The 19,394-nt window shown below is 48.9% G+C and overlaps 1 protein-coding gene across 2 annotated transcripts in view; it reads left to right on the forward strand.

The window, feature by feature from the left end:
* CAPZA1 (capping actin protein of muscle Z-line subunit alpha 1) overlaps positions 1-19,394 on the forward strand; it is a 251,517-nt gene that overhangs the window by 129,838 nt on the left and 102,285 nt on the right. For both annotated transcript variants that reach the window (XM_069633326.1, XM_069633327.1), the window contains exon 8: positions 1,065-1,136. In XM_069633326.1, the coding sequence (XP_069489427.1) occupies positions 1,065-1,136 (72 nt within the window). The remainder of the gene's footprint in view (positions 1-1,064; positions 1,137-19,394) is intronic.

Consider the following 19,394-nt stretch of genomic DNA (forward strand, 5'->3'; position numbering starts at 1 on the left):
TGTAGCCAACTTGCTTTCTAATGCATACCACTGAAAACTCTTCTATACTCCTCCTTTTGGACCTTTCTGTCACTTTTGACACTGTTAACCACTCCCCCTCTCCAGGACCTTGGGATTCACAGATCTGCTCTGGCCTAGATTGTCTCATATCCTTTAAAATCTCTTGGAACTCGCAAACCTCTGACCCCCCCCCCCCTGCCCTCCCCAGAATCAGTCCTTGGACTTCTCTGTACCACTGCCCTATGAAAGTGTCTCATCCTTTGGTTTTCACCATCACCTTTTTTGTTGATGACCTTCAAATAGCTTTGTCCTTCACCCCAGCCATCTAGGCACAGATTATAAACTGTCTCACGGATGGCTCTCCACTGCCTTATTCCGATCTCTATAAAAACGGAAGTCCTTTCTCCCAGATTCAAATGACTCTCCCTCCCCATCTCCTTCCCACCTGATTGTGCTCCCCTCACCCAAGGCTCCCAATCTTTCGTTCCTCTGTGATGGCGACTTAGGACTGCAACAATTCACTCCCACTGCTGCTCGCATTGACCCCAACATTTTGGAAAATGCACTAACCACTCTACAAAAACTCTAATCTCCACTCTTGTGCTCAGGAAACTTGAGTACTGTGCAAGCCTTGTCCTTTGCCTTCCCCTCTATTCATTCCTCATTCTAGACAATTTTGCTTTCTACACTCCTCACCCTACCCAAACCTTCCCCCACTTATTCCTACAGGCAATATCCTGGTTGGCTCTCATGCACAGTGCTCTTCAAGTTCCTTTGTCTAGTCTACAAAGCAGTCTACAAAGCGATTTATTGGCTTGCTCCTTAGTACCGGTCTGATTGTTTACTCACCATCACATTCCCTCCAATCCTCCTTTGCACTCCCTCTGACAATCCCTTAACGAAGGATGCAGGCGTGAAAAAATCACTACAGATTTGTAATTTATTGTGCATGTTTTTCTAATGTGTGCTGCCTCTCGAAGGAAAATCTAAACAAGACATTTGACAAAAGGCCCCTTTTTAATAAAAACGATTTAGTTTTAATGTATTACGGTTTTCTTTCCTAGGTCCACTACTATGAGGATGGTAATGTGCAGTTGGTTAGCCACAAAGATGTGCAGGAGCCCATTACAATTTCTGTAAGTATGAAGTCTCTTGTAAATTCTTGATTAATTCAGTTTTTGTTAAACTTTGTATCTGTTTGTAAAAAGGATCTAATGTTAGAATACTGTACATAATTAGTAGTAAGAAACATGTATTCCCCTAATGTTCCTTTCACGCTAGTCCTGAGAACTGTCGCATCCTACTCCCAGACTATCCTACATAATGCAGCAGCATTGTGGGCACAAGCTAGAAAAACACAATCTGGATCCGGAACAATCTAGTTGACTTGTGTCCTTTTCTGCTCTGCCTTATGTCTCCTGCGCTCTGATCTTTACTGCCTCCAGATGACAAGAATTCTATTGTCACATCTGTGGCTTTCCTGTATCCCAGAAATGTAAAAATAATAGGTTGATTTAAATATACATGGTCACTTGCTTTAGTACATCTAAAGCACATCAAAGTATGTCCCGAAATGTATTTGATTGCGGTAGTAACTTCTAGCTATTGCCTTCCTCTAACTGCACATCCATGGCTCCCTTCAGAAATGCGAAAATAGGGGGTAGGGTGGGCACCGCTTTCTCTTTAAGAAAATTCCACTGTTTCACTTATATTTCACGATTTTTATGGGAGCTCACCCTTTAGCCTAGGCACCAGGTTATAGCAATATCCACAAAGAAGGAACGGACAACTGTATCATTTTTATTCCTGACCAGTCAGTGTCACAAAATTATAGCCAATGCATTTCGGACCTCCGTCCTTCGCCAGGGCTGTTAACACTGCTATTTATCAACCAGTGAAAAATCCCACCATCATGACATTATTCATTAGTGCAATTCATTCCCAATTATCCATCATTGAGTGAAATTCCCAAAAAATATGTAAATTACACATACCAGATAATAGTTGTAGTCCCAAATGAAATTCAAGTAGCAAAAAACAAGAGAATTCATTGTAGTGCATTGGTAATGTAAACTGTCTATTATTTCAAATGTTTGAAATGTACAGATTAGATATATAGTTTTAAATCACTACCTGTTTGCTTTCTATCTCCCAGAGTATAGTTCCACTCTGCTGTATTTACTTCTGAGCAGCACGTGTTTCCTGTGAGTTGAAGCACTCTTGTTTAAATCCCCGTACGATCTAGTCTCTCCCCTTTTATAGCCCATCTTGTTATCTCCCTGGATCTCTTCCTTACCTTGCACTTGCCGTGCTGTATCAACGCGCTTACTGCCCAAAAGGAGCTGCTGCCGTCTGTTAGCGTTTATGAATGCTAATCTATTACACGCATGCGCGTGATGTTCTATTATGTTCTGGGGGTCATCGTATCTCCGTGGTTCACATATTTCAGGCATACTTATAAAGAGTGATCTCGGGTACTTTACTGAATAACTGCTCTTCTCGGGAGCAAGGAAATTACAGGAATTAGTACTTGGGTTTAATGTTTATACTTCTCACGCATGAGTGTGAGGTGTACACTACACTTTCGGGTCCCGCGCATGCGCCTGGATCCCGAAGGTAGTGTTTCTCTATGTGGTTCTCAGACAAGAGGATATATGTAGTGCCTACCATCTGCCAATATTACAGAACCTAATTACTTGCACTACTGTAAATGCAATTTATAAGGTAATATGCATTTATAGCTTAATATACACTCTAACTCGATGCTCTAATGATTATAGGTATTGGTTCCTCCATTTTTCTCATTATATTCTTGAGCTCACTTTACAAAAAATGTGTATACTGTCTACATACATATCTCTACCTTAACCCTTGTTGGTGCTGAATCTCTCCACGATCCACATATAAATCTCTTTACCACATAAGGTATAAACATTGTTACATACATATCTATGCATTTACAGCCATATTTTAGTTGCTCATTAAAGAGAATCCACTGGTTGGCAGTGTGACCACTGCCTTGCGTCGCACAGGGGGTTAATTCCCTGCGGGACATATCGTGGACCCTCTGTTGGTAGCATATTGGGCATACCCAAGTTACTGAAACCTTTCCATCAATCTATCCATTTTATCTGGAAATTACATAAATCAAATAAAATTCAACTCCTTTATACCCCCGGGTCTCAGGGAGTCAAGTCGATCTATCCAAAACGACACTCGTTGATTTAACCTTTTCCCCAAATCTTCATGTGCATTATGTTTGATGACTTCAAGAACTTGTATCCTCATCTGGCTGATGTTGCGTTTCATTAAATTCCAATTTCTTGCCACAACTGAATTCTCGTTGTTCCGAATACATGATCTGTGCTCATTCCATCGTAGCTTTCCTGGTCTTTTCGATTGGCCAACATAAAAGATGCCAGATGGGCATTTGATTTCATAAATTATATTCGGTGTATCACATGTCGTATATCCTTTTAGTTTGATCTTTCACCCGTACGGGGGTGATCTATGGTGTCTCCTTTTGTTACAAAGTTGCAATTAGTGCAATGTAAGCATGGGTATGTCCCTTTTTTCTTGTTGTCTCGGGTAATTTCTTTCCGGGTCTTGTTTTCACCAATCTGTCTCTTAAATTCGCATTTCTTTTATAGGCAAAGGTAGGTAATTCTCTGAACAGATGTTCTACTCTCATGTCACTTGTCAATGTACACCAATTTTTCTTGATCACACTTTTGATCCCATTGCTTTGTACCGAGTAGCATGAAACGTAGACTATTCGGTTCATTTTTCTCTTTCTTTGTGTCACTGTTAGGGGGGGTAAGAGATTTATATGTGGATCGTGGAGAGATTCAGTACCAACAAGGGTTAAGGTAGAGATGTATGTAGACAGTATACACATTTTTTTGTAAAGTGAGCTCAAGAATATAATGATAAAAATGGAGGAACCAATACCTATAATCATTAGAGCATCGAGAGTGAGTATATTAAGCTATAATTGCAGATTACCTTATAAATTGCATTTACAGTACTGCAAGTAATTAGGTACTGTAATATTGGCAGATTGGTATGGTAGACACTACATACATCCTCTTGTCGGAGAACCACGTAGAGAAACACTACCTTTCGGATCCAGGCTCATGCGCGGGACCAGACTGTGTAGTGTACACCTTACACGCACGCGCGATAAGTATAAACATCAAACCCAAGTACTAATTCCCGTAATTTCCTTGTTCCCGAGAAGAGTAGTTATTCAGTAAAGTACCCGAGATCACTCTTTATAAGTATGCCTGAAATATGTGAACCAAAGAGTTCTCCAGCATGGGGTCTGGCATGGATTCACATGCTCATGAATATTCCCCGTCGTCAGGCTGGGAATCCTCGGTAAAGAAAAACCAGTATCAGTTTCGTTTCTGATCTGTCTTTCGTAGTAATAACCAATCACTGGTCTCTGCGTCATACTGACCACAGCCAATGACTGCCCTCTACCTAAGCACCGCCTCTGGCAGCCATCTTCAGATTTTTACCGCACGTTCATGTGTTGGGATCCTCGTGCTATTGCTCTCGAGCGTTGGTGCTAATTTTTCACGTTTTTTCTCAAAAACTTCGTTTTTTTCGGTCAAAAGAGCCTCAAGCTCCACCGACTCTCCATCCGATCAACGGGGACCCGTTTCGGATTCGTCTGCGCCCCTCAAGGGTGAAGATTTCGTCGAGCTACGCTTTTGGAGGACTCCAGAAGTTTCTCAGGCCCGGTCATGGCCCAGGAGAAGGGAAGCTCGACGCCCGGAAAGCTGTTCAGGGTCTGCCCTGGATGCCAGCTGCAGAACGTCTTCAAGGAGGACGAACACTCTTTTTGTCTTTACTGCCTACATGAGGACAAGACGCACGTGGAGAAGAACTGTGCGTTTTGCGGCAACATGTCGGAGCGGACCATGAAGGACCGCCATCAACGTCTCGCCAACTGGCTAGAAGGGAAGAGCCCGTCCGGCGAGAAGAGGAAGAAATCCGAGCGGTCTTCTAAGACCTTTGAGGACGCTGGCACCGGGAGCGCCGAACGGTCGGGCTCTAGGGGCGCCAGGCAGGGCGCACCCTCCCCGGCACCATCAACCACGAGCCAACGCTCTGGGTCGGGTAAGAGGAAGGCCGAGCACCCGGCGAAGCTCCTGGAGAGGCCCCGGTAGAGCTCGAAGGCGGAGGGGGAGCGAGACAGTGTTCCCCCCCCCCCCCCCCCAGGATAAGGCGGTGAGCGCACCTAAGGTGGTGAAGGCCTTAATCCATCCGGCCAAGCCCTCTATCGAAACTGTTGCGGCGGCCCTGGCTCAGCCTGTGGGGGCTACACCAGTGGTGGCGACCTCGGGGCTCAGTCTCCCTGCCACCTCGGAGGGAGTCCTCTTTTGTGCCCATCGATGGGACCCCCGTGGGGAAGAAAAAGGGGGGGGGGGCAGGGCGTCGTCGTAGATTCGGCCTCAACCTCGGAGGAGGAGCTGGTCGAGGTCTTAAGCCACGGCCTCGGCGTGGAAGAAGACCGGCCCGTCGGGATGGATCCCGACGCAGGGGACGACGACATCGTCGAGGGTACCGACGGGGCCCCTGATCGCCCGTCGGATTCCCCTCTGCCAGCGCCGCGATACAACTCGGCGGCCATTTTGTTGGCTATACAGTCTTTATGCTCAGAGATAAGGACGAGACTACCGTTGCCGACGGAACCTCTCCCGTCGGGGGACCCAGAACCGGGACCTTCTGGTGTTCCCCCTACCAAGAGAAGAAGGATCCACCCTCCACCTCCTTTTCAGCTGTCGCGCCCCTTCCAGCCCTCCTCCCCGTCCACCCGAGGGGATGATACGGGGACTGACACGGCAGCGACGGGTACGGACGAGGTTTACGACGAGGATGTACCGTCGTCGCCTCCCACCAGGGCTTCTCCGCCCGACGAGATTGGATCGTTCCACTCTATGATCGCCAGGGCATCCGAGCTTTTCCAACTCTGCCCTGAGGAGAAGAAGGAAGGTTTCCTTTATCAGCGGCGCGAGGCCAAGAGGAAGACGGTCCTCGCGGTGCCTCTATTGGACGACATTTGGGATGAGGGCCTCACCCTCCTCAAGAACCCTTCCACGACACCAGCTAGAAGAGACCGGTACGAGAAAAAGTACCTCCGGGCGCAGCCTACCCCGGACTCCGTCGTCTCCGCGGCGGCCAGGAAAAAAAGCGGGGGGGGTGCGGCCTCCACATCGACTTCCCCACCGGACGGCGAGGGAAAGAAATTGGACGCTATGGGACGCAGAGTCATCTCGTCTGCAGCGACGACGATTAAAGCTGCCAACGCCTTGGCTATCGTGGCCCGATACGACAGGGAGCTCTGGTACAAACTGGCTCCCCTGCTGGACTTCTTGCCGGACGACAAGAGGGCAGAGGCCCTGGAGATCCTGCAGGTAGGTGAGGTGGCTTCGGACCACGCCATTACCGTTGCGACGGACATCGCCGACACTGGGTTCCGCCAGTTGGGCAACGGCGTTTGCCTTAGGTGGCGTGGATGGCTCAAGGCTACGGACTTCCGTCAAGACGTTCAGACCAGAGTCCTGGACATGCCCTTCGATGGGAACAACCTGTTTGGGAAAACAGTGGACGATTCCCTTCAGGCCATTAAAGCGGACACCGAGACGGCCCGGGCCCTTGGAGTTCTGCAACAACGACGCCCTTTCGGAGCAGCGGAGGCAAGGGCGCCTCCAAAGGTTCCGGCGGCGGTTTCTCCTCCTACCGTCAAGCAGCCCGCTCGTCGTCTCAGGAGGCCTACAGAGGACGAGGCAAGTCTGGCGGACCCCGCCGTCGTCGCCAAGGACAAGGCGCTAAAGCCTCGTCGAAGCAGGATTGAACCGGCCGGGGGGTCGGGCCCCCACCGAAGCACCCCGGTGGGAGGCCGGCTGGCGAGCTTCGTCAGCGTGTGGGAGTCCATCTCCACCGACCGTTGGGTGCTGAACGCCTTGGCCCGGGGCCACGTGCTCGAGTTTCAAAGAAAGTGTCTGCGTGTCCCCCCCGTGGCCAGGAAAGAACTTCACGTCCCTCAACTTCTCCTGGAGGTGAAGGCGATGCTCAAGAAGGGCGCCATCGAACTCGTCCCAAAGAGGCTTCGGGGCTCCGGAGTCTACTCGAGATACTTCCTCGTGAAGAAGAAGACGGGGGGATGGCGCCCCATCCTGGACCTGCGACGTCTGAACAAGTTCATCAAGGCGCAAAAGTTCCGGATGGTCACCCTCCAGCACGTCCTGGGTCAGCTGGAGGAAGGAGACTTCCTGTCGTCGTTGGATTTGGAGGATGTCTACTTCCATATTCCCATCTTGAAGGGGCACCGAAAATTCCTCAGGTTTGTGGTCCAAGGGCGTCATTACCAGTTCAAAGCCCTCCCCTTCGGTCGGCACCCAGGGTGTTCACCAAGTGCCTTGCACCGGTGGCGGCTCAGCTGCGCCGCGAAGGGATCCACGTCTACCCCTACCTGGACGACTGGCTCATCCGAGCCAAGACAAGGGAGCTCGCCGTGGTTCACACGGCAAGGACCGTCCAACTTATCACGGACCTTGGATTCTCCGTGAACTACGCCAAATCCCACCTGGTACCCGCGCAAGACACTGTTTCTGGGAGCGAGGCTCAACACAGTGTCCCTTCTGGCCTCCCCGTCGGGTCTATCAAGTCCCTCCTCGGAATGATGTCTTCCTGCATCTACCTCATTCCCATGTGCAGGCTCCGGATGCGCCCGTTGCAGGAGTTCCTGGACGCGCGCCTGATCCAAACGACGGGCAGCTTCGAGGAAAGGATCACACTCGACGAGAGTTTCCGACGAGCGATCGGTGGTGGGGCACCCGCACGCATCTGACGGCGGGCATGGACTTCCAGACCCCAGCCCACCAGGAGACAGTGACCACGGATGCCTCCCTGGAAGGGTGGGGAGCGCACACCGGAAATCTGCACGCAAGAGGCCTTTGGCTCCCGACGGAGAAATCCTTACATATCAATGTCCTGGAGCTCCGTGCAGTGTTTTGGGCCCTCAGGTCCTTCCTTCCGTCCCTCAAGGGCAAGGTGGTGAGGATCTTCACCGACAACACCACCACCATGTTTTACATCAGAAAACAGGGCGGAACCAGGTCCCCAGCACTGTCCAAGGAGGCGCAGGACCTGTGGCATTGGGCAGTCGGCCAAGGGATGTTTCTGGTGCCGTTTCATCTGGCAGGGATAAAAAACACCATCGCCGACTCACTCAGCAGGGAGCTGCGCTCGTGCCACGAGTGGGAACTACAGCAGGATCTAGTGGATCGCCTCTTCCGACGGTGGGGCACACCCCAGATCGACCTGTTCGCGACGGCGACGAACTCCAAGTGCCGGAGGTTTGCCAGCAGGTTTCCCCAGGCGAGGAGCATGGGCGATGCTTTCTCGTTCCCCTGGGAGGGCCTGTTCCTCTACGCATTCCCTCCTTTGCCACTGCTGATCCGGCTCGTCAACCAGCTCAAGAGGTCACGGTGCAGGATGATCCTCGTCGCACCCGCGTGGCCGAGGCAGATATGGTTCCTGGACCTTCTGGACTGGTCCGCGTCCCCACCAATCAAGCTGCCGGTGGACGCGGATCTGCTCTCCAGGGAAGGAGGCGCCATCCTCCACCACGACCCGAAATCGCTGAACTTGCAGGCCTGGCTCCTGCAGCGCTAGAGTTTGGAGGATACGACATACCGGCCGACTGCAGAGAGGTTCTTGCAAAGGCCAGGGCTTCCTCGACTCTTAAATGCTATGGACACAAATGGAAGAGGTTCTCTGTCTGGTGCCACGCACAGAAGATTAACCCTCTACGGATTACGGCTCCCCAAGTACTGCCGTACCTGCTGACGCTGGCCAAAGCTGGACTGGCACACGCGTCCAAGATTCATCTTGCTGCGATCTCCCGATACACCAGAACCACGGGGCGGACGTCCTTGTGGTCTCATCGTCTGGTGAAAGAGTTCATGAAGGGACTGTTCAGATCGTTCCCGCCGGTGAAGGCTCCGGCCCCGGCGTGGGAGCTCAACGTGGTGCTGACCAAGCTCATGGGACCTCCGTTCGAGCCTCTGCACTCGGCCCCGTTGAAGTTTCTGTCGTGGAAAACAGCGTTTCTTGTGGCCATCACCTCCGCACGACAGGTGGGAGAGATCCAGGCCCTTTCCTGCAAGGCCCCGTACTTGACTTTTCACGACACGAGGGTAGTGCTCAGGACGCACCCCTCCTTCATGCCCAAGGTACCGTCGGACTTCCACCTCAACGAACCCTTGGTGTTGCCTGTATTCTTCCTGTCGCCTTCGTCGCCGGCTGAGAGAACTTTGCACTCGCTGGATGTGGCTAGAATGCTGAAGTTCTACGTGGACCGCACAAAGTGTTTTCGGAAGACGTCACAACTCTTTGTGAACTTTGGACCTGTCAATCAGGGGAAGGCTCTCTCGAAGGCTTCCATTTCCAGATGGCTCTCCGGCTATATCATGTACTGTCATCGGTTGGCAAACCGACCGCTGCCTGGCCGTCCGAGAGCCCATTCCACCAGAGCGATCGCAGCTACCACGGCGTTCCTTTCTGGTGTGCCCCTGCTGGACATATGCAGGGCTGCTACGTGGAGGTCGACGCACACCTTCACGAAGTTCTACTGCGTCGATCGGGATTCCAGGGAGGAGTCCACGGTCGGCCAAGCAGTGCTATGCAACCTGTTCGCCTGAGGTGAGCCTGGTGAGGAGGTAAGATGCTTAATGTTGAGTTGGATGCATTGCTTAATGTTGAGCCTTTGCCACCTCCCGTGGTTGTGCATGTGTGTACTGCTATGTATTCTTTATTCATGAGCATGTGAATCCATGCCAGACCCCATGCTGGAGAAGGAACAAGTTACTTACCTGTAACTGTTGTTCTCCAGCATGGGTCTGGCATGGATTCACATGCGAACCCTCCCGCCTACCCCTCTGCGGCTCTTCACTTGGTCATACTGCCACTTCACGTGCTTCCAAATCTGAAGATGGCTGCCAGAGGCGGTGCTTAGGTAGAGGGCAGTCATTGGCTGTGGTCAGTATGACGCAGAGACCAGTGATTGGTTATTACTACGAAAGACAGATCAGAAACGAAACTGATACTGGTTTTTTCTTTACTGAGGATTCCCAGCCTGACGACGGGGAATATTCATGAGCATGTGAATCCATGCCAGACCCATGCTGGAGAACAACAGTTACAGGTAAGTAACTTGTTCCATACGATGACCCCCGGAACGTAATAGAACATCACGCGCGTAATAGATTAGCATTCATAAACACTAACAGACGGCGGCAGCTCCTTTTGGGCAGTCAGCGCGTTGATACAGCACGGCAAGTGCAAGGTAAGGAAGAGAGCCAGGGTGATAAGGTGGGCTATAAAAGGGGAGAGACTAGATCGTACAGGGATTTAAACAAGAGTGCTTGAATTTACAGGCAACACACGCGCTGCTCAGAAGTAAATACAGCAGAGTGGAACTATACTCTGGGAGATGGAAAGCAAACGGGTAGTGATTTAAAACTATACATCTAATCTGTACATTTCAAACATTTGAAATAATAGACAGTTTACATTACCAATGCACTACAATGAATTCTTGTTTTGGTTTTTGCTCTTTGAATTTCATTTGGGACTACAACTATTATCTGGTATGTGTAATTTGCATATTTTTGTGAATTTCACTCAACGATGGATAATTGGGAATGAATTGCACTAATAAATAATGTCATAATGGTGGGATTTTTCACTGGTTGATAAATAGCAGTGTTAACAGCCCTGACGAAGGACAGAGGTCCGAAATGCATTGGCTATAAGTTAGTTACACTGACTGACTGGTTAGGAATAAATAATGATACTTGAAAAAACCATACAAGGAATTGTGGATTGATGATTCTTAATTAGCTCCCTCCTATGTAGTTGTATTTATCTCTAATATCGGTTGAAACCCGGAAAGGGTCTTGTGAGTGAGCTCATCCAGGGATGGAAGTTGTCAGTTCCTTCTTTGTGGATATCCCTTCAGAAATGCCACAGTTTTACTTCTGAAGAGAATCTTCCACCTTGGAAGATTCTCACGTTTGCCAATCCTGTTTTTGATGAAAGTGGATAAAAGGTAGAGTACACTTCTGAGGAGGTGTAGCTGATAGACTTTTTAGATATTTCAGAGTCGAAGATGACCCCAATGTTTTTGTCTCGCAGGTGGGTGCGGGTGCATGGCCAGGGGAGGCCGGCCAGAGTGAAAGTGGAAAAAACGAGAGCAGGGGACCCATTGCGAACGATTTCATCTTACTGGCATTGAGGCAGAAGTCGTTTGCAGCACACCATGACTGAATAGCGGACAGTCTGATATGAGGGAGGAGGAGGCAGCTGAAGGAAAGTTGCGTGTCATCTGCGTGTAACACTGGAAGTTAGAGATGCATATAGACATTGAAGAACCAGGGGGATAGGTTGGATCCCTTTGGAACGCCACAGGTTTAGAGAGCAATAGTGGAGAGAAAGGCTCAGAGTTCCACTTGGGATGGGCGGTCGGAGAGAAAGGAGATTAACCACACCAAAGCCTGACCTGGGATTCATAGGGTGTCACGGAGACTTGCGATCAGGATGTTGTGTTCAACCATGTTAAAAGCAGAGGAGAGGTCCGAGGGAGTGTTGATGTCAAGGTTTGAGAGCAGGTCTTCACAGGTGTTCAGAAGAGCGGTTTCCGTGCCTCTGGATGCTCTAAAGCCAGACTGATGGTTGTGGAAGCAACCAATAGATTCAGTGTGGAGGGTCACCTGAGCGATAGCTAACTTCTCCAGGAGTTTGCCCAAGAAAGGATTGATGGAGATAGGGCAGTAGTTTTCTGGAATGGAGGTGTCAGCAGATGGTTTCTTGAGCAGAGGGTGCACAAGGGAGTGCCTAAGGGGACGATGGGGAAAACTTCACTTGAGGTGAGATTGCAGAGATCAGCCAAGGCTGGGGCGAGGGAGTCCAAATTGTCCTTAATGGTTTTAGAGGGGCAAGAGTCAACCTTTTTGGGTGAGGCCTTCATAGACTGGACTTCTCTGGGGACCTTATCAGGTGTGACGGATGAGAGAGGAGGGGGGTGCCAAGGGAGGCTCCGGTGTTGGTGTACGCTGTGGAGTGGAAGAGAGGGAGGAAAGAAGGTCTTGGGTTTTTGTGATGAAGTGTGCAGCCAGGGCAGACCAAAAGTCCTGTGTGGGACGAAGGAAGAGGCTGCTGCTGAATTGGTCAGTTCCTTGCAGACTTTGAAAAGTTTGGCCGTGGTGTTTGATGCTGCAGAGATATGCTCTTGAATAAAGACTTTTCTTGGAGCGGATGCAGAGTTGATATTGCCTTTGCAGGAGGCTGCAGGCCAGTTTGTCAGAGGGTCCACTAAATGAGTTCCATTTCTGCCCACGAGCCCTACATTTGCGTTTAAGGGCAGCCAGATAGGAATCATACCAAGAGTTGCACTTTTTGGAAGGTTTCAGTCGGACCCTCACGGCAGGAGCAAGAGTGTTGGAGATAGAAAGGTTGAGGTTAGCGAGGACAGTGTCCGGGTGGGAGTCAACGCAGGAATGGGAGGAGGAGAGTAGCTGGAGGCAAAGGCAGCCACTGTCACTTTTTTCATTGGTCTGGTGATTTTGAAGCAGAGTGGCAGTGCAAACTGAGAGGAGAGTGTTGGGTGTGTTGAGAGAAGAGTGGTCGGTCCAAGAGTGTGGTAGTGAAAGGGATATCCGTAGGGATGAGAACATCCAAGGTGTGGCCCGCGGTGTGCCTGGATCCAGAGGGTAAGATAGAAAGGGAATCGCATTGGTCTATCAACTACACCTCCTCAGAGGTACTCTACCTTTTCTCACTTCCCCCAGCGGCTCACTGTCTTGAGCCTTGGTTCTCTCTAGGCTGGACTATTGCAACAGCCTCTTCCTCAATCTCCCTTCGGTCCTGCGCCCTCTGCAACTCCTAGGGACCACATCTCTCCGGTGCTGAAATCCCTTCACTGGCTCCCAGTGGCTCGAAGGATCAAGTTCAAGACCCTCTTCACTGTTCACAAGGCTTTCTGGGACCGATCTACCTGCAACGCTGCCTACCTAAATACTGTCCCTCACGAGCCCTCTGGTCTTCTACCTCCAACCTTCTGCGAGTGAGCTGGTTCTTCAAGCAGAGATTTGGGGGGACATACTTATCCTCAGCAGGTGCCTCTTGAGCCTGACCTTAATTTCCAGAAACTCCTCAAGACCTACCTCTTTCTTCACTTTCCCTCTACCATGCTAACCCAGCTCTCCATCTCTCACTCCTGACTGTCCTCTGGTGTACCTCAGTCTCACCGGTCCCGGGCACCCGTGCCAGTCCTCTCTCGCACTTGACCCAGGGCCCTACACCCACCCTCCTTCACAGCATTTAGAAATAGCCCAAAAGAGTGTCTCTCTCTGCACTTAACCCAGTCTCCACCGGTTGGGTGCACTTGGACCTCCCTCCCGCCCCCCCATGTTACCTTCTATGCACTTGCACAATCCAAATGCAACGTGCCCGAAGATGGTCGGTCTGTTCTCCTGTCTTCCTCCCCTTTTGCACTTGTGAAACTGCAGAATCACAGTCGGGCCCATTTGCAGCTATTTGCTGTGTCTCAAATGTTAAATGTATTTTACACACTTAATCTGCCTGTCCAGGCAATTATCGTCTGAGTTTCAAGGGCTCTGAAAGACTTTCCCCAACCCATGTTCCCACCCTCCTTGAGCGCTTTGAAACACTTTCCTGTGTATAGGCGCTATATAAATAAACCATACAATACAATGCCCATTGTTTATCAATTGCTTCTGATGGACATAGCGTCATGACAACCTGGTTCCACCACCTAAAAACTGTATGCTTAGTTATTGGTTTGCAGTGCCTGCTTCTGTCCATGCTAGAGACCACCTGTGCTGACATATGACTGCATTAATCTACAACTCTATGCTGCACTTGATTGTCATGGCTGCTTTCTTCGGCGCTCAGGGATGATCTGAAATAGGCAACTGACTGCCATGTTTCTTTTCCCCTTGATCTTGGTTGCCTTTAACTTAAACCTCAGAATCCTGTTTAAATGTTTACTGGTAAGACTGTCGCATATGCCGTGCCTTTTTCTCATTTAATGGAGCCATGACAGTTGTGGGCTGCCCCAAGGCTAGCTTGTTTTTGTGTTTTTAGGATTTCCTACTGGCCGTTATTAGCTTGCATCTATTTTAGTACAAGAACAGTCAAGATCCACTCTATTTGAAAGTTTAGTGTAGACCTCTAGTTAGGTGCCCATTTTAATTGCATAGGATTGAGGGCTGTATAGACCTGTATATAACTAGACAACGATTATTAAATGACTTCTGCTCTGCAGGAGTATAGGGATGACTAGTGGATAAAACCGCCAACTGAGCCCCACACTACTAAGCCAGCACTGATCCCAATCCTAAAGGCGAAACAGAGCGCAGCCCAAAAATATACTTTTTGTCTGTTGGTGGTGAAAGCCAAGGCTAACTTTATAACTTGAGGAGGGCTGTCGGCTGATAACCAAAGAAAACAAAATTACTTAATGCAATGGATCTAAAGTGAAAATTCACAATTAACGTTTTATAAAATACACTTTTAATAAAATGCAAACACTAGAAAAACTCACGGCTGTAAGACAATGCAGACTTTTGTGAGGGGGCACTGGGTAGATGAGCACGACGTTCCAGCAATCGACTGGCAACAATGTCACCATTCAAAGATGTCACTTTGAATATATAAGTAGAGCATAGCAGGAGCTTAAGTCTCTATAGTCTCGAATGGTGGGCCCTGTGAAGGGTTTTGTGGGGGTGCGCTCTTCACAGTACTTTTTTTTTTTAATTTTTTTATTCTGGTATTCAACAGTGTCAAGCAGTGATTCTAGTTGCTTTTGGTATGGTTCAGTGGATACAATCCCACTAGAGGTCTGTGCATGGTTGCTTTGAAGCTATGGGCTCCTAATCGGTCAAGTCAGCGTTGGAGTCGTTCAGACGATGGCTTCCAGTGGTCCAGGAACCATCAAGTTTACGCAAGACTGTTTTTGCTAGGTCAATATCAATATGGATGTCTTCCCGATTTCTCTCTTAACCCAGACAAAACCGAAGTTCTATTCTTTCCCTCCAACTCTCTTCCACCTCCCTCCCCCATTCATTCACTTTCCTCCCTCCAATCTTCCTATCTCTCTTCAAGCTCGTAATTTAGGGGTTCTATATGACTCCTCTCTCCTTCTCTCAACATATTTCCCTCACTTCCCGCACCTGTCGCTACCACCTCTTCAATATCCGCAAAATCCGTCCTCTCACCTTCCATGCTACTAAACTCTTAATCTCCTCCCTCATCTTCTCCCGCCTCTTTTACTGCTCCTCCCTACTCTTTGGGCTTCCTACTTCTCACCTTGCCCCTCTTAAATCCATCTACCACTCTGCGGTTCGAATCCTCTGTCTACTTACCACCCGTGACTCCATCTCTACCTCTCTTCCTTTGGCTGGCTTCCTTTCCACTCCCAACTTTCAATTTCTCTGCCTTGTCTTTAAATCTCTCCATGGTCTCGCTCCCCCTTATCTCTCCTCCCTTCTCTCCTTCTACTCTCCCTCCCGTTCACTTCGTTCAGCTGACCACTTCCTTCTCACTGTACCTCCCTCCCCCTCTGCCTCCTCTCGCTTCCGCTCCTTCCAACCCCTAGCACCTCTACACTGGAACTCCCTTCCTCTTGCCATCCGCTCTACCCCCTCCTTCACCTCCTTCCGCTCTTCCCTTAAATCTCTCCTCCACTCTCCTCCCTGAATCACCTACCCCCTCATGCTTCCCCCCCCTCTCCTCCCTATTCTTCCCCTAACTATTCCCCCCTCTCAGCCTCCCCATCCCTCCTCCTACCATTTTTCACCACTCCCCTCCCATCCACTCCCTCTCCCCTCCCAACCTAACTCCCTCAGTTAATTGCTCTTTTCATTGTTTAGTCGACTGATTCATAATGTATTTGCTTCTACTGTTATTGGTTGTTTATGTAATTTGTTGTTCAATTGTACAGCGCTTTGGCGTAAAGCACTTAATCAATAAATACAAATATGGTGTTCGAGACACGTCCATGGCTTCCACCAGTCTAATCAGTGCTGGAGTCAGTTGCTCCAACGATGCTGAACCTGTGATCTGTTCGACCCATTGCCACAGATGCCTGGATGTAACAGATACCTAGATGGCTGGAAGTGCAGCAAGTGGGTATACGTTGTTTGAGTGCCAAATGCGGCTTGAAGGGCATAGAGCGTGGTCGATGGCTTCTAAATGTCTCAAGTTGATAAAAGTAGAATTCAGCAGCATCTGGGTTGCTGGAAGTCCCCATCCAAGTACAACAGGACAAAGTGGGACTACCATTTCTGGCATGCCTGGCTGGCACTGTCACCTGGATCCTTAACCGTGAATGGGGTCCTGATTCCAGTGTGAACAGCAGAGACCTTTGTCCACAGCTGTTAATCACCACTGCTCCCAAAAATGGTTGGGGGACCATGCTCTCCTGTTACTTGGATGCCTTCTGTCTTCGTCTTTTATAACAGAGGACTTTAGAGTAGACTGTACTCTCAACAAGAGTTCCAGTGAATCCTTCTTGTCTTTGTAAGAGTAAGATTATTCAAAGGAGGTGATTTACTTGAATTGTAAAGGTCAAACTTCACAAGGAATTGGTCAAGAGGTGTGCTATACATGATCCAAACCAGGCTGTTGTAACAAGTGCAAGACAGGAAGAGCTAGTGAATCCTGACATTTACACAGATGGTGGAACCCTTATCACCCACCTCGTCCTACCCCCTATTCAGACTGTCCCTTTGCCATGCCTTCTAACACCAGGGGGACTACAGTGGCCTGGACCCTTGTGTGGGTGTACCTTTTAAATCCGTGCTGCCATGAGACTTGCAGGGAGTTTTCCTGTGCCCTATGGGAAAGAGTTAACCTTGCTGCAGGAGAATCGGAGACTGCATACTGGTCAGGACTTTAGTGGTGACAATCAGACTTGAAACTAATGCCCATTTTTCCCGTCTTATCTGGGCCCTTATCACAGAGCTGACACTAGTGCGATACCAAATTGCTGTGGCTGTATCATTGTGTAATCTTAGCAGTCACCATGCCAAAATCAGATCTGGCTTATATTTAAAGATGAATGTGCCACCAGACTGTCTAAGGCATACAATTATTATTTTTGGGGTGTAGAAAATTAGAAAGCCTAGTCTGCCTGCTGGAACGTTGTCTTTTCTGCTACAGTTAGGCACGCATTTGACATTTGAGCCTGCCCTGTGCCACTGAATGACATGATGCTGAGAGCGCCAGCAGGTGCATGTTTCAACTATCATTTTATGATGGAGAATTTATGAACGATTAACAGACCTCCCTTTCAGAAACCATTACCCATATCATTTCATATTAATACAAAGCTAAGGCTTCCACACCCACGCAGATGGCAATCCATCACAATGCTTTGCGCTTTTTTAAAAAAAAAAAAGCCTGTGTAGTGATTGAACTATCATGCACTTGATTCAATTAGAGTTTTGAGCCTTCAGTACACCTTGTATTTGAGCCTGTCCTTATTATTCATTGCTGAGCATGTCTTTGCTTTCAAGGCGAGGTTGGTAAGTGGCAGTCGACTTTGACAATTCTGCCCGTATCTGCTGGTAGCTAAATAAAAACAAATGAAGTGTAGGGATTGCAAATGCACATGTGCTATCTTGGACTTGTATCCCAAGATTCTACAGCCCACTTCCTTTGACATCAGAAGAAACCTAGTTCGTACTTGCCCATTGCTGAGCGGGTGTTCTATTCCTGTATCCTCGTAAAATGCTTCAATTCCACACCACTGTTGAAGCTTTTGGTGTTTATGAGCTTCTTTCATGCCCATCCTCTACTTACGTGCAACTAGTGATGTATGTATTAGGCAAGTGGGAGACTACACAGGCCTTGTCCTCTTAGTATTGGGTAACCCATCTACTGGTATAGCTCTGTACTACACAAGTTTGTAGTGTGACTGAGCAGCCAGGCATATCTCAGGTTAGGTAATTGTGAGCTGTAGCATTGAAACGCACCAATGCAAATATCCAAATGACACTTTCACTCAAAGTTTTCTAGTAAAGTAATTATTTAACGGTCAGTTTAAAATAAGCATGCTTTAAAAAGGGCAATGTGCAACAATAAAAATCTACTTCAAAATACTTTCTCTGAATCAAGGCAAAGCAAGTAAATACTCTTTAGTGATGCTTCATACACACTTCCTACACCCCGAGGTGACTTCACTAAGACAGTAATGGCATTTATAGATCACTTTTGCACATATTCTGAGGTTGGTAGAAAGGCAAGTTAAGAGGAAGGGAAAATGTATCACCTATGAGGGACAGTAAATACTGAAGTCAAATGGACTAGAAGAGCCTGCAGGGCGCATGGGCAGCCAAAGTCAATTGGAGCAAAGTCTGGAGCTTAGGCACTTCTGAGACAGTCTTGCGCAAAGTTAGAGAGTTAGTTGAAGACAAATCACTGTAGGGTCACAAGCTGTTACACTTGTGAAAGTTAGAGCTGAAATCAACTCTTGAATGCAGCTACTGCAAGTCCCAACTGGGAAGCGCAGAACTACTAAGAGCTAAGGACCCCAAAGTCTGAACACTACCTTTTTGGTTAGGTGTTGCAGCTGGCTTCTGTCTGATTGCAGTGTTGCAGATACTGTGTTCCTGGTCCTCAGTCGTAGGGACAAGAGGGAGATCGTCTGGAGGACTCCTGCACAGCAATTCAAAGATTGGCGGCAGCTACAGGTGTTTTTCGGATCAGCAGCACTTCACGGTTTCAGCATTCGGTAAATGGCACCACCGTGGATCTTGGACACAGGTTGGGCTTCCTTCACTCCTTGAGTCCAGCACTCTGAGGTGACTCGAGCTTGGGTCGTCATGCTTCGTAAGGGTCCTCGGGAGACTCCTAGTGCTTTTTGCCAGCTTACAGATGTTTCACTCGACTGCAGATTACTCGACCCTGGCACTCGGTTACCGCAGCAGCAAAGCAGCGCAGCCAGTTGGGGATGGTTTTCCAGCCAAGTGCATCACGGGGTTAGTTGGTCCCACTAACCCAAGAGAAGTCGTCCTTTCCGGAGCTTCTGTTGTCGATTAGAAAAAGGAGCTTCAGCACAGCAGCAGGGCTTCACCAGGCTGTTCAACGGTCCAGGAGGATGCAGCAGGCTTTGTTCACTGTTTATCAGGGTATTATTCCCAGTGGCCGACTGTCTTCAGTCCAAGAAGCCTTGCCTTTTAAGCAGGCTTCTACCATTCATGCACAGCCTAGCTGTCACTCACACAGCAGGGTGGCTGTCCTGCAAAAACAGCCAGCCAATCGGGTTAGGGTGCAGTCAGGTTGCCCTGGAGAAT

This window comes from Ambystoma mexicanum, chromosome 13 (assembly GCF_040938575.1).
Source record: "Ambystoma mexicanum isolate Mex_15411 chromosome 13, UKY_AmexF1_1, whole genome shotgun sequence".
NCBI classification, from domain to species: domain Eukaryota; kingdom Metazoa; phylum Chordata; class Amphibia; order Caudata; family Ambystomatidae; genus Ambystoma; species Ambystoma mexicanum.